Below are 16,587 nucleotides of genomic sequence, written 5' to 3' on the forward strand. Positions count from 1 at the left end.
ATAGAAAGAAATTGTTATTGGATAATTTAGCCAATTGTCTTGAGAATGCAAGCTATGGTCCTTGACTGACACACAAATTATATAAATATAAATTTCATTACTCTGTGCTTGTAAAGTGCTGTGGAAATTTGTGGCACCAGACAGCTTATTTTTTATAATAATAAAAACACACAGAATTTTAACTACAGTGCTTTAAAACACTAGGCAAATACAGAGCCATACCCCTTTACTGGGCAAGAAGGAAAGCTGAAAAGGCTTCTCTGCAGCTTTGAGAGGAGCAGCCGTGTTAGTCTGTATTCACAAAAAAGAAAAGGAGGACTTGTGGCACCTTAGAGACTCACAAATTTATTAGAGCATAAGCTTTCGTGAGCTACAGCTCGCTTCATCGGATGCATTCAGTCACTGACTCATTGTCGTTAAATAATTTTTGCAGCGGAAACTATAGGTTCAGGTTTTTTTTCTTTTTTGCCCAATACGTGCAAAAATTATGCTTTATTCTAACCAGGATTAAACATAAGACTTTACAAAAATCTTTCAAGGGGGCACCCGGATTTGAACCAGGGACCTCTTGATCTGCAGTCAAATGCTCTACCACTGAGCTATACCCCCCTCGTCCGGCGGAGCTTCTCTAAAAAGCTCTTTGAGAGTGACGAGATTGGCGTCAACAGTCTGTGTGCACTGGAGGAAGGGTGTTTGTGTGTATTCATAAAAAGAAAAGCAGTACTTGTGGCACCTTAGAGACTAACAAATTCATGTGTGTATTCATGCATCCGATGAAGTGAGCTGTAGCTCACGAAAGCTTATGCTCCAATAAATTTGTTAGTCTCTAAGGTGCCACAAGTCCTCCTTTTCTTTTTGTGTCTTGAGTGTTAGTCATGCACTGTCAGAAGAGAGTTGTATATGAATATTAAGTATGTGTCTTTCACCATGGGGAGGGGTGTGTGTGTGTGTGTGAGAAGTTGTTTTCAGATTACAGAGGGGGTGTGTGTGTGTTAGATTTACAGAAAAAGGATGTGTGTGGAGTGTGTGTGGCTGATGAGTGAGGTTTTGGGTGTGAATGGATATGGAGATGGGGACTGGTTGTATGGTATGTGGTGTGTTGGAGTGTGCTGGTATGTGGAGAGGTATGGCATGGGTGTGACTATATGTGGAGATGTATTCAGGGGGTGTGTGGAAGGTGGGTGAGTTGCGGTGTGCGGTATGTCTGAGTGCGACTGTATGTGGAGATATTGTGTTGGGTGGGTGTGATTCTGGAGGGGGGGTGTGTGTGACTACGTGGAGATGCCTATGTGAGTGGGACCGGGTGGAGAGGTGTCCCATGCGTGAGGTTTTGTGTCTGGCTGTATGTGTACATGTGTGGTGTGTGTGTTTGGATGGGGAATGAGGTGTTGTGAGTGTGACTGTCTGTGGAGATGTATCTGTGTGTGTGGAGATGTGTGGTGTGTGTATGCCGGGTGTGTTTGAGTGTGTCTGTGTGGAGATGTGTGAAGGGTGTGTGTATGCGTGTGACAGTGTGGAGTTTGTGGTGGGTGTGGTGTGTATGTGAGTGGGAGAGTGTGGGGATGTGTGGTGTGTGCATGCCGGGTGTGTATGAGTGTGTCTGTGTGGAGGTGTGTGGTGTGGTGTGTATGAGTGTGTCTGTGTGGAGATGTGTGGTGGGGGCTGTATTTGATTGTGTCTGTGTGGGGTGTGTGTGTCTGAGTGTGTCTGTGTGGAGGTGTGTGTGTGTGGGTGTCTGAGTGTGTCTGTGTGGAGATGTGGGTGTGTGTGTATTAGTGTGTATGAGTGTGTCTGTGTGGAGATGTGTGTGTGGGGTGTGTTTCAGTGTGTCTGAGTGTGTCTGTGTGGAGATGTGTGGGGGGTGTATCAGTGTGTATGAGTGTGTCGTGTGGAGATGTGTGGGGGTGTGTGTATCAGTGTGTCTGAGTGTGTCTGTGTGGAGATGTGTGTGGGGTGTGTGTGTATCAGTGTGTCTGAGTGTGTCTGTGTGGATGTGTGTGTGGGGGTGTATCAGTGTGTCTGAGTGTGTCATGTGGAGATGTGTGGGGGTGTGTGTATCAGTGTGTCTGAGTGTGTCTGTGTGGAGATGTGGGGGGGTGTATCAGTGTGTCTGAGTGTGTCTGTGTGGAGATGTGGGGGGGGTGTCTGAGTGTGTCTGTGCGGAGATGTGTGTGTCTCAGTGTGTATCAGTGTGTCTGAGTGTGTCTGTGTGGAGATGTGTGTGTCTGAGTGTGTATCAGTGTGTATGAGTGTGTCTGTGTGGAGATGTGTGTGTGTGCGTGTATCAGTGTGTCTGAGTGTGTCTGTGTGGAGATGTGGGGTGTGGGTGTGTATCAGTGTGTCTGAGTGTGTCTGTGTGGAGATGTGGTGTGTGTGTGTATCAGTGTGTCTGAGTGTGTCTGTGTGGAGATGTGGGGTGTGTGTGCGTGTATCAGTGTGTCTGAGTGTGTCTGTGTGGAGATGTGGGGTGTGTGTATCAGTGTGTCTGAGTGTGTCTGTGTGGAGATGTGGGGTGTGTGTGTGTGTATCAGTGTGTCTGAGTGTGTCTGTGTGGAGATGTGGGGTGTGTGTGTGTATCAGTGTGTCTGAGTGTGTCTGTGTGGAGATGGGGGGTGTGTGTGTGTATCAGTGTGTCTGAGTGTGTCTGTGTGGAGGTGTGGGGTGTGTGTGTATCAGTGTGTCTGAGTGTGTCTGTGTGGAGATGTGGGGTGTGTGTGTGTGTATCAGTGTGTCTGAGTGTGTCTGTGTGGAGATGTGGGGTGTGTGTGTGTATCAGTGTGTCTGAGTGTGTCTCTGTGGAGATGTGGGGTGTGTGTGTATCAGTGTGTCTGAGTGTGTGTGTGTGGAGATGAGTGTGTGGGGTGTGTGTGTATCAGTGTGTCTGAGTGTGTCTGTGTGGAGATGTGGGGTGTGTGTGTGTATCAGTGTGTCTGAGTGTGTGTGTGTGGAGATGAGTGTGTGGGGTGTGTGTGTATCAGTGTGTCTGAGTGTGTCTGTGTGGAGATGTGGGGTGTGTGTGTATCAGTGTGTCTGAGTGTGTCTGTGTGGAGATGTGGGGTGTGTGTGTATCAGTGTGTCTGAGTGTGTGTGTGTGGAGATGTGGGGTGTGTGTGTGTATCAGTGTGTCTGAGTGTGTGTGTGTGGAGATGAGTGTGTGGGGTGTGTGTGTATCAGTGTGTCTGAGTGTGTGTGTGTGGAGATGAGTGTGTGGGGTGTGTGTGTATCAGTGTGTCTGAGTGTGTCTGTGTGGAGATGTGGGGTGTGTGTGTATCAGTGTGTCTGAGTGTGTGTGTGTGGAGATGTGGGGTGTGTGTGTGTATCAGTGTGTCTGAGTGTGTGTGTGTGGAGATGAGTGTGTGGGGTGTGTGTGTATCAGTGTGTCTGAGTGTGTGTGTGTGGAGATGTGGGGTGTGTGTGTGTATCAGTGTGTCTGAGTGTGTGTGTGTGGAGATGAGTGTGTGGGGTGTGTGTGTATCAGTGTGTCTGAGTGTGTGTGTGTGGAGATGTGGGGTGTGTGTGTGTATCAGTGTGTCTGAGTGTGTGTGTGTGGAGATGAGTGTGTGGGGTGTGTGTGTATCAGTGTGTCTGAGTGTGTGTGTGTGGAGATGTGGGGTGTGTGTGTGTATCAGTGTGTCTGAGTGTGTGTGTGTGGAGATGAGTGTGTGGGGTGTGTGTGTATCAGTGTGTCTGAGTGTGTCTGTGTGGAGATGTGTGTGTGGGGTGTGTGTGTATCAGTGTGTCTGAGTGTGTCTGTGTGGAGATGTGGGGTGTGTGTGTGTATCAGTGTGTCTGAGTGTGTGTGTGTGGAGATGAGTGTGTGGGGTGTGTGTGTATCAGTGTGTCTGAGTGTGTCTGTGTGGAGATGTGTGTGTGGGGTGTGTGTGTATCAGTGTGTCTGAGTGTGTCTGTGTGGAGATGGGGTGTGTGTGTGTGTATCAGTGTGCGTGAGTGTGTCTCTGTGGAGATGTGGGGTGTGTGTGTATCAGTGTGTCTGAGTGTGTCTGTGTGGAGATGGGGTGTGTGTGTGTGTATCAGTGTGCGTGAGTGTGTCTCTGTGGAGATGTGGGGTGTGTGTGTATCAGTGTGTCTGAGTGTGTCTGTGTGGAGATGTGGGGGGTGTGTGTGTATCAGTGTGTCTGAGTGTGTGTGTGTGGAGATGAGTGTGTGGGGTGTGTGTGTATCAGTGTGTCTGAGTGTGTCTGTGTGGAGATGGGGGTGTGGGTGTATCAGTGTGTCTGAGTGTGTGTGTGTGGAGATGAGTGTGGGGTGTCTGTGTATCAGTGTGTCTGAGTGTGTCTGTGTGGAGATGTGGGGTGTGTGTATCAGTGTGTCTGAGTGTGTCTGTGTGGAGATGTGGGGTGTGTGTATCAGTGTGTCTGAGTGTGTGTGTGTGGAGATGTGGGGTGTGTGTGTGTATCAGTGTGTCTGAGTGTGTGTGTGTGGAGATGAGTGTGTGGGGTGTGTGTGTATCAGTGTGTCTGAGTGTGTGTGTGTGGAGATGAGTGTGTGGGGGGTGTGTGTATCAGTGTGTCTGAGTGTCTGTGTGGAGATGTGGGGTGTGTGTGTATCAGTGTGTCTGAGTGTGTGTGTGTGGAGATGTGGGGTGTGTGTGTGTATCAGTGTGTCTGAGTGTGTGTGTGTGGAGATGAGTGTGTGGGGTGTGTGTATCAGTGTGTCTGAGTGTGTGTGTGTGGAGATGTGGGGTGTGTGTGTGTATCAGTGTGTCTGAGTGTGTGTGTGTGGAGATGAGTGTGTGGGGTGTGTGTGTATCAGTGTGTCTGAGTGTGTGTGTGTGGAGATGTGGGGTGTGTGTGTGTATCAGTGTGTCTGAGTGTGTGTGTGTGGAGATGAGTGTGTGGGGTGTGTGTGTATCAGTGTGTCTGAGTGTGTGTGGAGATGTGGGGTGTGTGTGTGTATCAGTGTGTCTGAGTGTGTGTGTGTGGAGATGAGTGTGTGGGGTGTGTGTGTATCAGTGTGTCTGAGTGTGTCTGTGTGGAGATGTGTGTGTGGGGTGTGTGTGTATCAGTGTGTCTGAGTGTGTCTGTGTGGAGATGTGGGGTGTGTGTGTGTATCAGTGTGTCTGAGTGTGTGTGTGTGGAGATGAGTGTGTGGGGTGTGTGTGTATCAGTGTGTCTGAGTGTGTCTGTGTGGAGATGTGTGTGTGGGGTGTGTGTGTATCAGTGTGTCTGAGTGTGTCTGTGTGGAGATGGGGTGTGTGTGTGTGTATCAGTGTGCGTGAGTGTGTCTCTGTGGAGATGTGGGGTGTGTGTGTATCAGTGTGTCTGAGTGTGTCTGTGTGGAGATGGGGTGTGTGTGTGTGTATCAGTGTGCGTGAGTGTGTCTCTGTGGAGATGTGGGGTGTGTGTGTATCAGTGTGTCTGAGTGTGTCTGTGTGGAGATGTGGGGGGGGTGTGTGTATCAGTGTGTCTGAGTGTGTGTGTGTGGAGATGAGTGTGTGGGGTGTGTGTGTATCAGTGTGTCTGAGTGTGTCTGTGTGGAGATGTGGGGTGTGTGTGTATCAGTGTGTCTGAGTGTGTGTATGTGGAGATGAGTGTGTGGGGTGTGTGTGTATCAGTGTGTCTGAGTGTGTGTGTGTGGAGATGAGTGTGTGGGGTGTGTGTGTATCAGTGTGTCTGAGTGTGTCTGTGTGGAGATGTGGGGTGTGTGTGTATCAGTGTGTCTGAGTGTGTGTGTGTGGAGATGTGGGGTGTGTGTGTGTATCAGTGTGTCTGAGTGTGTGTGTGTGGAGATGAGTGTGTGGGGTGTGTGTGTATCAGTGTGTCTGAGTGTGTGTGTGTGGAGATGAGTGTGTGGGGTGTGTGTGTATCAGTGTGTCTGAGTGTGTCTGTGTGGAGATGTGGGGTGTGTGTGTGTATCAGTGTGTCTGAGTGTGTGTGTGTGGAGATGAGTGTGTGGGGTGTGTGTGTATCAGTGTGTCTGAGTGTGTCTGTGTGGAGATGTGGGGTGTGTGTGTGTATCAGTGTGTCTGAGTGTGTCTGTGTGGAGATATGGGGTGTGTGTGTGTATCAGTGTGTCTGAGTGTGTCTGTGTGGAGATGTGTGTGTGGGGTGTGTGTGTATCAGTGTGTCTGAGTGTGTCTGTGTGGAGATGTGGGGTGAGTGTATCAGTGTGTCTGAGTGTGTCTGTGTGGAGATGTGGGGTGTGTGTGTGTATCAGTGTGTCTGAGTGTGTGTGTGTGGAGATGAGTGTGTGGGGTGTGTGTGTATCAGTGTGTCTGAGTGTGTGTGTGTGGAGATGAGTGTGTGGGGTGTGTGTGTATCAGTGTGTCTGAGTGTGTGTGTGTGGAGATGTGGGGTGTGTGTGTGTATCAGTGTGTCTGAGTGTGTGTGTGTGGAGATGAGTGTGTGGGGTGTGTGTGTATCAGTGTGTCTGAGTGTGTGTGTGTGGAGATGTGGGGTGTGTGTGTATCAGTGTGTCTGAGTGTGTGTGTGTGGAGATGAGTGTGTGGGGTGTGTGTGTATCAGTGTGTCTGAGTGTGTCTGTGTGGAGATGTGGGGTGTGTGTGTGTATCAGTGTGTCTGAGTGTGTGTGTGTGGAGATGTGGGGTGTGTGTGTATCAGTGTGTCTGAGTGTGTCTGTGTGGAGATGTGGGGTGTGTGTGTGTATCAGTGTGTCTGAGTGTGTGTGTGTGGAGATGTGTGTGTGGGGTGTGTGTGTGTATCAGTGTGTCTGAGTGTGTGTGTGTGGAGATGTGTGTGTGTATCAGTGTGTCTGAGTGTGTCTGTGTAGTGGGGTGTGTATGGGGGGGCGGAGTCTCGTGGGCCTGCAGCGCCCCCGCCCTCCCCGAGCGCGCCCCCGCGGCCGCCCAGTCCCCCCCGCGCGCTCCCGCCGCGGCCCCTCCCCCCGAGCGCGCCCCCGCTGCCCCTCCCCGTATTTATTAGGGGCGCCGCGGCGGAGGCGGAGGCCAGAGCCCGCAGCAGCCGCCCGGGGAGCCAGGACGGACCGACGGAGCCCGGCCATGAACCCCAACTGCGCCCGCTGCGGCAAGATCGTCTACCCCACCGAGAAGGTGAACTGCCTGGACAAGGTGAGGAGCCGGGGCCGGGGGGGCCCCACGTTCCCCTCAGGGGGCTGCTGGGGGGTCCTGCCCCTTTGGGGAGGGGGCTTTGTGCGGGTGCTCGGTCTTTGGGGCGCCCCGGGGGTCTAGGTTTTTCGGGGGAGAGGGGAATGCAAGGGATGTGGGGTGGAACGGGAATTGGGGGGAGGGGGAGTGGAAGGAGGATTTGGGGGAGTCTGGGGGATTTGGGGGGGTAGAAGCTGTTGCACTTCAGTAGTGTGTGTCACAGTTGCAGGCCTCCTATCTTCTCCTCCTCCCGGCTGCTAATCACTAAGACCCGCCCTGGCCCCGGGACACAACCTTCCCCTTTCGCTTTAGGGCATGGGACACGGTGCTCAACTTTCTGCCCAGCCTGTGGGGTGTCCTTGGAAAAACAACCAGGGAAAAAAACCCCAAGTCTGACTCCAGCCCAGATCTCTGCCCTTCTTGGAAGAACAAGTTCATAGCTGGATACAAAAAACCCTCTTCCTAGCTTCTCGGTAACAAAAAAACCAAACTCCAGAATGGCTGAATCTGGCACGGGGATTTACTGAATCTGACTTCTTTCCAGGCAAACTCTTGCAAGAATGTTTGAAGGTCAGAAGAGTTAGTCTGGAAATGACACTCTGAATTAGAGCAACTTTGTTCATTAGTTGCCAGCCGAATGTAATGTCCAGATACTGCTTTTTGTAATTTAAGAAAGTCCTTTCTGAACATCAAGGCAATTGGCAAAGGAAACTATAGCCACTGTTCTGGTTTTTTCTTCTCCTTCCTGTGTTAGGAGTGCAGCTGGGTGTCTAAACAGATAAAATGGAAAACGGTTAATACTTTCCCTTGAAGTTGAGAGCCCCTCATCTGTTTTAAGTTAGATGGGTTTTTCACTTTTCAGTTCCAATTCATATTTCTATACTGCTCCAGATTTAAATATATTCTATGTAGATTCTTGCAAGGATCTCATCACCAGTAGTGTCTGAATCCCTTGTCTTCTAATGTCTGTTTCATAGGCTTTTTTAAAAGGGCAAATTCCTCTTATTTTTTTTTTTAAAAAAAATCACAACTGATACTAGTGGTGACTGCGTCCTGTGTGTTTTATCTCTGGGCTGGAGAGTTCAGTTAAGCTCTAATACTGTTGATTCTCCATTGAGAATCAAGAGGTCTTCTGGTTATTGAAATCTTTGTCACAGAAAAGTCTTCCATCCACTCTAATGGGTCCCCTTTTAGTGGATAAACTATGCTGTAAAAAGAAAAGGAGTACTTGTGGCACCTTAGAGACTAACAAATTTATTAGAGCATAAGCTTTCGTGAGCTACAGCTCACTTCATCGGATGCATTACGAAAGCTCACAAAAGCTTATGCTCTAATAAATTTGTTAGTCTCTAAGGTGCCACAAGTACTCCTTTTCTTTTTGCGAATACAGACTAACACGGCTGCTACTCTGAAAACTATGCTGTGCATTTCTCCACCCTTTTTTCCACTCCCCCACCCCTGTAGGATCCTGGGATGACCAGTTTAGGGACTAAAGGAGCAGCTCGGAGAATGCAAATGTTTTAGCTACAGCATTCCTGAGTCACAATGGACCCTGTTGGTCACATTTTTAACACATGATGTTACTTTCTTCCTATTTCATGAATCATTCTTTTAAAGCTGAACTAAACTCCTGTGTCCCAAACCCTATTGTGTTCGGTCTTAATTGTGTAGTGGCTGTTTCCTAGAGTCCTTATTGGACTTGCATATCCACTGTAAGCATAGCAATGGTGTCTGTTTGAATTGTAGCTAGAAGGATTTTTCATTCCTACTTCTACTGTGCATCCTGCATCCGTGGGTGCTGTTTTGGCTCAGTTGACAACAATTTCCTCTGAGCTGGCAATTGCAAATTCCCACGCCAGCACAACTAATGCTGACCTTGATGTAGGGTGTTCTAGCAATATCTATGGTGATCCTTTAATGCCGGCCTGATGTAAGATGTAATCTGCTACAAACCTCAACCACTCACCTTTTTTAGAAATCCTGTGTCTGAATGTCCACCTAGTTTAACTCTGCTCAGAGCAGGTCTGAATGACTGTGGCGGAAATGCTGTTGAGCACAGCCAGGTGCTTGCTTCAGTAGTGCTGCTGCTGGAACTGAACCAAAGATGAATGGTGAGGGGCTTCTGGGGAGAAGACGCATGTAGGAAGGTTCCATTAGGTTTCACCAAGAGCTATGCCAGTGCACCTCGATCCTATTCTCCTGCATCCTGATCTCACAAAACTGGGTGACTGGGCCACAAAATGGCAGATGAAATTTAATGTTGATAAATGCAAAGTAATGCACATTGGAAAACATAATCCTAACTCTACATATACAATGATGGGGTCTAAATTAGCTGTTACCACTCAAGAAAGATCTTGGCGTCATTGTGGATCGTTCTCTGAAATCATCCACTCGTGCAGTGACAGTCAAAAAAAGCAAACAATGTTGGGAATCATCAAAGGGATAGATAAGACAGAAAATATCATATTGCCTCTGTATAAATCCATGGTACACCCACACCTTGAATACTGTGTGCGGATGTGGTCGCCCTATCTCAAAAAAGCTATATTGGGAAAAGGTTCAGAAAAGGGCAACAAAAATGATGAGGGTATGGAACGGCTTCCGTATGAGGAGAGATTAATAAGACTGAGACTTTTCATCTTGGAAAAGGGGGACTAAGGGGGATATGATAGAGGCCTATAAAATCATGAGTGGTATAGAGAAAGTAAATAAGGAAGTGTTTACTCCCTCCCATAATACAAGAACAAGGGGCCACCAAATGTAATTAATAGCAGGTTTTAAAACACACACCATATTTTTTTCACGCAGCACACTGTCAACCTCTGGAACTCCTTGCCAGAGGGTGTTGTGAAGGCCAAGACTATAACGGGGTTCAAAAGGGAGTTAGATTCATGGAGGATAGGTCCACCAATGACTATTGGCTATGATGGGCAGGAATGGTGTCCCTAGCCTCTGTTTGCCAGAAGCTGGGATTGGGTGACGATAACCTGTCTGTTCATTCCCTTTGGGGCACCTGCCATTGGCCACTGTCAGAGGACAGGATACTGGGCCTGATGGACCTTTGGTCGGACAGTGTGGCTGTTACGTTCTTATGCTCAAAGTGCAGGTGCTTTAGTAGAATGGACTCTGCATCTCAGCTGTACTAAGCAGTCCAATTCTGAGCTATATCTGGCAGCTCCAAGGAAATGAGGAAAAAGCAATTTGTGTCTCTAAATCTGCATTGCAAAAATTGATAGAGAAGTGAGAATCTAAGCACTAAGGGCTCAGCAGGTGGCAAGGGGAACTACTCTGTTTGGATCAGGGCTTTTCTGTATTGACAAGGTAACAGTGTGATTCAAAAGACCCTAGGTGACAGTCTGTTGGGGCTTCAGGGAGTGCATATTGTGTGTGGCATTTGTGGCATATTTTCCCCGCCCCCTTCTTCATGGACTCCTATCAGCTCTCCAGATAAAATGTCACATGAGGAGGCTGTGACATCCGTTGTGGAAATGATCTACGTCCTGTGTGTCTCATAACTGGAGCAAGTGGTGCCTGGTCTAGCGGTTGTGGCTGTAATCACTAAGTTAATAAACCCACCAAAAAGCTGGTGTCAGGTGACTTCATAGTTCTGACTCTTTTTTAGATTTCATTCTAATGGATTTATAAAAACAGACCAAATACCTGTCTGTGCTCTGAGTTCAGAATATTTCAAACAGGCTGAAGTAGGGTGTGTTTCTGAAGTAATTTTGTGGAGGTATTTTAACACGTTACTTGAGCCTTTAGTCAATAAGGGCCAGTGATGATACCTGTGGTGCCAAGCTCCCCTCAGCCCAGCTGAGAATTTCTTTTGCCACTAACTGTGATTGACTTGAGGAGTAGATACTTCAGATGTACAAGTGTGGCCTGGGCAACAAGCACAACTTGCTAACTGTTTGAGAAGTATTAAATTGCAATAGCCCTCTTCTTTTTTGGGATGCAGACACAGCCTGCTTGGGACCTGTTGTGTCAGGCTATACCTCTTACCAAACATCAGGTTGGCTGTGGAGTGAGTTGTACAATGCAGCAGTAGCTAGAATCCACTCCTTGGGGTAAGGAGCAGGGGAGTTAGAGTATTGCACAGGAATATGGCTGCTTTGTGAGAATCCCATGGCCTTTTTGGCTAGATGGTGAGGGGTAGATAATGTATGCCTGACATAGGTGACCAGTGTGGGGTTGCTCTCCTCACACTCTTTCAGTGCTAGTGTAAACTCTTTGGATTGTTAGTCTCTCCTCCTGCAGTGGATTATTGCAGCAGTGCCCCAGTAAACAACACTGTGTTTCAATCTGTTTTGAAGAGAGGAGCAGCATCTGGGTGGGAGAATACTGCCAAGCCCAGCTCCTCTGCATATGCTTGGATACAGCTGATGTCTGCAGTGGACTGCTGGCTGGGGGACAGCACCAAGCCATGCCAGCTAGGAAGGAGCTCTCACTCACCCCCTCCGGCTGCTGAAGGCTGGGCATTCCTCTGAGCAAAGGCTCAGTTTCGGGGATGTTATCTGCCATCGTGGCTCTGAAGACTTGTTTGAGGATAGGCCTAGACACACCTTAAAGGTACGCAGAGGGGATCTTCAAAAGTACCTAGGTGCCTAAAGCTAAATACATTTAACCTTAAGTGACTTGTCCAAGGTCATAGGAAGCCTTATGGCAGGGAACTAAACCCAATTATCCAAGTGTAGCACCCTGACCACTGGACCATCCATGCCCTTCTTCTTCCTCCATGAGGCTGAAGTTCTGGGAGGGTTAAAGATGGGGAAAACATGGTGGATGTGTGGGAAGAACAAGGCTAAATTAAGTGGGGTCATACCATGGCCAAGGGCATGCAGCCAAAGTTGCCTGAAAAAATCTGACTGGTCTCTAAAGGAGTCCCCTTCCACTGGGTAGTGAACAGACCCCTGCATATTGTGGAAGAATTATCATGTGGGGACACACAAGGAAAGGACAAATCTGTTCCCCTGAGCAACTGAAATGAGAGCCGCCCTCTACTCCAGCTGAGTCATGCCCCCTCTTTTGCTGGGCTGTGGCTGTTTATACACAAGGGTGTGGTATTCACAGGCAGGTAGCACAGGCTCCATCTTGGCTTTTGTCTACACATGTTTATCTCCAAAATGTTTCACCAGTTGTGCTGAACGTGTGGGGGAGGGGGGGTGCAGGGAGAGTTCTGAAGCTTACTGCTGGCACCCCAACAGAGCAGCAAATTCAGCAGCTGTCCACCCTGAGCTTGGGGATTTTCAGCCAGGGTTGGGAGCTTAGCTATGCAGCTAGCAGTGACTCCCTAGCATGACGGGGCTGTAGAAATTCAGCCTCAAGGGGGGACTTTCATGGCTTGTTGGGGATCTCTCTTAAATCATGTTATCCCCCTAGGTTGGCAAGTCTCTAGCCTTAAGCCCTCATGATGACCTGAATTTCTCTGAGTGTGGGGAAGGAGGGTGATTTGACGCTGGATGGGTGGGCTCTGCTCAGCCATGCCATAACTGAGAAACCTCTGGGCACTGCATGAGCAGAGAATTTGGGCCTGGCGGGTTTCCTCTGCAGCACCCCTTTGTGCTTGGATAACTTGTACACTTGTAGCTGTAGATGTTTCTGGGAGATGGAAGTCCAGGTGCTGGTTTCAAGGTTACCACAGGGAAGGTCTGGATTGAGTTTCTGTACTGTTGCTAGAACTTTGTCAGGACTTGGCGGGAGACTTGTCCTGTCAGTCAGATGCTGAGTGCAAATATTTCCTTCTAAGAAGCATCTCTGAGATGCTAAGGCAGGGTAGATGTGTGTTCACTGAATGTCATAACCTCTAATGTTGGCATATTAGGAAAGTGGGTCATGGACTGGATTTCAAGGAATGTCTTTTCTGGCCTCAATTTAAGTGCAAGTATGTGCATTTGGTGTCTGTAAGGGAGCAACTGCAGCTGGGACTGGCATTCTTCTCTGAGTATGTTTAGAGTACCAGCCTCCAGCTGGGATGGGGAATGGGATATCCTTATGGGGTGCCCATAAGACGTGGGAAAATACAAAGATGCCTCACTACTGGATTTCAACCTAGTTAAATGCTGCCTTGTCAGGCTGAAGTTCCCTTCAGCTACTACATGTCTCTTCCCAATTCAGAACTTCCTAATGGCATGAAAGTATAACCAGTTTTTCTTGGGGGGCCACTCAAACTCTCCTGGTAGGAGCAGAGAAAAGCAACTGCAGCAGGTGTGGCTGTGCCATGGGGGGGGAGGAGGAGAGGGGAGCTGATCCCAGGTGTCCCCAAAGGGGGGTAAGGATTCCCCTACCAGGTTTCAAGTGGCTTTGCCTCTGCCCAACCATATGAGCTCAGGGAAGAAATTTGCTGCAAGGGGGCCATCCACACCTCTAGCCAGTGAGAACAGGCAAGCACCAGAAGCAGGGACCTTTGGGTGGTTGAGTTTATCTTTAGCACTGCTTTTCTGTTCTTCTAGACAATCTGTTTGCTTTCTTTCTGTCCCTTACTTGCTTCACTTCAGCCTTGCTCCCTTCATGCTCCCTTTCCCCCTGCTTGCTTTCTTTCCTCATGGCCTTTCTCCCCTCCCATTAATGTGCCTTCTCCCTGTTGTCTCACTGATTAGCAAACTCCCTCCCAATAACAGCCCCCCTTGGCACAAAATTAAAGATGGCACTAACATGGAGCTTTGAAACCATTGTTCATGCTGCCTGTAAATTATAGCCTCCTGCTTTGTCTTGTGTATTTGTATTGTAAACTCTTCATGGTTAGCGACAGTTTCATGCTGTGCTACCAGAATACTAAAAACCATAGCTCTCTTCCCCTTACTGTTAGTATGTAATAGATGCCTGGTCTCCCTGATGTGAACCCAGGGTCCTAGGCTGGTAGGAACACTTTGTCTAATCTCTTCCTCGAAAAGTCTCTCGGAAGGATCCTGTGTCAGCGGAAGGAGCCATTGAGTTTCAGAAAAGAGGCTTGGACCTGCTGCTCTGAGGAACATCCTTTCTGAGGAGAGGAATCCTGTGCTGTTAGAATTGCAAGCATCTCCCGTTAACTGTTCTCTTGTTTGTTTTGCAGTTCTGGCATAAAGCATGTTTCCACTGCGAGACCTGCAAGATGACCCTAAACATGAAAAACTACAAGGGCTATGAGAAGAAGCCGTATTGCAATGCGTAAGTCTCTGCTCCTCGTTCTAATAACACCTTAGAGAGTGCCATGCTGTAAGTGTCATTCGGGGGTTATGCTGGCTCTGCAAAACTTTGTAGGTCTTGGTTTCTGGCTACCTTGAACTGTGCTTAGACACTTCCCAGTTGTCAGGAAGTTCAAGCTGATGCCAGCAGATGCAGGGGATATTCTTGGCTAAGGTCTCTGGATGGTGGAATTTGCTTCCCCGTTGCTTTTGGTCGCTTGCACCAAAAGCCTTTCTTAGATAGATTCATAGATACTAAGGTCAGAAGGGACCATTCTGATCATCTAGTCTGACCTCCTGCACAGCGCAGGCCATAGAATCTTACCCACCCACTCCTATGAGAAACCTCACCCATGTCTGAGTTATTGAAGTCCTTAAATCATGGTTTAAAGACTTCAAGGAGCAGAGAAGCCTCCCTCAAGTCAACCATGCCCCATGCTACAGAGGAAGGCAAAAAACCTCCAGGGCCTCTCCAATCTGCCCTGGAGGAAAATTCCTTCCCGACCCCAAATATGGCGATCGGCTAAACCCTGAGCATATGGGCAAGATTTATCAACCAGATACTACAGAAAATTCTTTCCTGGCTAACTCAGATCCCATCCATCTAATATCCCATCTCAGGGGATTTGGCCTATTTACCCTGAATATTTAAAGATCAATTACTTACCAAAATCCCATTATCCCATCATACCATCTCCTTCATAAACTTATCAAGTAGAATCTTAAAACCAGATAGATCTTTTGCCCCCACTGCTTCCTTTGGAAGGCTATTCCAAAACTTCACTCCTCTGATGGTTAAAAACCTTCTTGATGCCCCAGCTCTTAGTTGAGGGGGATGAGGGTTAGAGACAGTCCCATCTCAAAGTTATAAACTGATATTGTCAAAGGCACACAACTCGAGACCAGTTAGATTGTTTGTGCCATAGTGGGGCATTCCAGACAGGAAAGCAAACCTCCCCTCTGACTTAAATGCCAAATCATGACCTCTGAACAAGGTAGCTCTCACTTGAGGGAATATTTGAACCCTCTCTCCCATGTATCACAAGGATGTGTTGTGGTGATCTATGTGGCATTTGCCTTAAGAAGGTTCTGCAAAATGCCTTCAGGGAAGGAGTCTGGATCATGCTGAGCGCAGAGGGAGGGAAATGTATCCTTTATATGCAAAGAATAAGGATGGTCCAGTGGTTGGGTGCTTGTCAGGGTCTTGAGGGATCCAGTTTCAATTCCCTGCACTGCCATAGGCTTCCTGTGACCTTTGGCAAATCACTTAATTTGCCAATCTGTAAAATGAGGCAGAAAAGAGCACTTTCCTTCTTAACAAGGACGTTGTCGTGATAAGTACACCAGAGTGTGAGGTGCTCAGATACTGTGGTAACAGGGACTGAAAGTACCTGGAGAGATGAAAGGGGAAGTGGGGATATAAAGGAGTGAGAGCAGAGAGGTACTTAAAAGCAGAGCACAGCTCTGACCATGTGTGCTTTCTCAGGAAAGATGCTTAAAATGAGTTTCTGCCACCAGGGCTCTCTTCAAATACACAACAAGCTCCACCCCCTCAAGCTGAGACCATTCAGTTCAGTGTCACTTCTGGATTGGCACCCAGTTAGCTTTCTGATTTGGTAATCGCTGCCTACTCTCAATCCTTCTGCTGTCAAAAGGGACTTTCCATTCCTCTTCCTGTAGTCATGCCAATTAATTCAGTAGCTGGGGAGCATTGTCCTCTTAGAGGACTTGAGTACAGGATGCTTCATAATGGGACACTAGCAAGCGTTAACACTTTCGGTGCTTAATCTTCACTATATCTGACATTTTATTAAATAGGATTTCACAAGGGTTCACTCTGTTTAGATCCAAAAGATTGAAGTTCTACTGTAAACCACTCTTCTTGTTCATAAACCTCAATCTCCCTTTGTCTTGGACTTTTAAATCTCTGCGGGGATAGTGAAACTGATGGACACAAGCCTGATCATTCTGGTTTAATGTGCAAAAGCTAAATCTGTTAACTTCTAAGGTTCTAGTGGTAGCAATATACAGCTGGCTCCTGCATTGTTGGCCCCAATCTTACTCCCATTGAATTCACAGGTAGGAATTTGACTGTTAATTTGACATGTCTCTCTAATGACTATAAAGCAGCTTGTTCTAGGGGATTTTTTTGTTGCCACTTTACAAATACCAAGTAATTCTCTTTCTAAGAGCTGTTAAACAAATACTGCTTAGAATTTGTATAACTCATTCCATTTACCAAGTACTTTAATCCTGACAGCATTCTTATAAAGTGGGTATTCCCCACCAGAGCTATCAAATGGGGTTAGGGTAGAACTGAGGTGCAGGCCTTGCTATACC

At 47.9% G+C, this 16,587-nt stretch overlaps 1 protein-coding gene and 1 non-coding gene across 2 annotated transcripts in view; one reads left to right on the forward strand and one right to left on the reverse strand.

Moving 5' to 3' along the window:
• Window positions 1-537: 537 nt before the first annotated feature.
• Window positions 538-609, reverse strand: TRNAC-GCA. The gene has a single exon. It is a non-coding gene; the product is annotated as a tRNA-Cys (tRNA).
• Window positions 610-6,873: 6,264 nt separating this feature from the next.
• The window catches only part of LASP1 (LIM and SH3 protein 1), a 54,465-nt gene continuing 44,751 nt past the window's right edge, over window positions 6,874-16,587 (forward strand). Inside the window, exons 1-2 of the mRNA XM_038385530.2 lie at window positions 6,874-7,048; window positions 14,136-14,230. Coding sequence (XP_038241458.1) covers window positions 6,980-7,048; window positions 14,136-14,230 — 164 coding nt within the window. The 5' untranslated portion in view covers window positions 6,874-6,979. The remainder of the gene's footprint in view (window positions 7,049-14,135; window positions 14,231-16,587) is intronic.

The sequence above is a fragment of the Dermochelys coriacea genome, chromosome 27, assembly GCF_009764565.3.
Source record: "Dermochelys coriacea isolate rDerCor1 chromosome 27, rDerCor1.pri.v4, whole genome shotgun sequence".
Classification (NCBI taxonomy): domain Eukaryota; kingdom Metazoa; phylum Chordata; order Testudines; family Dermochelyidae; genus Dermochelys; species Dermochelys coriacea.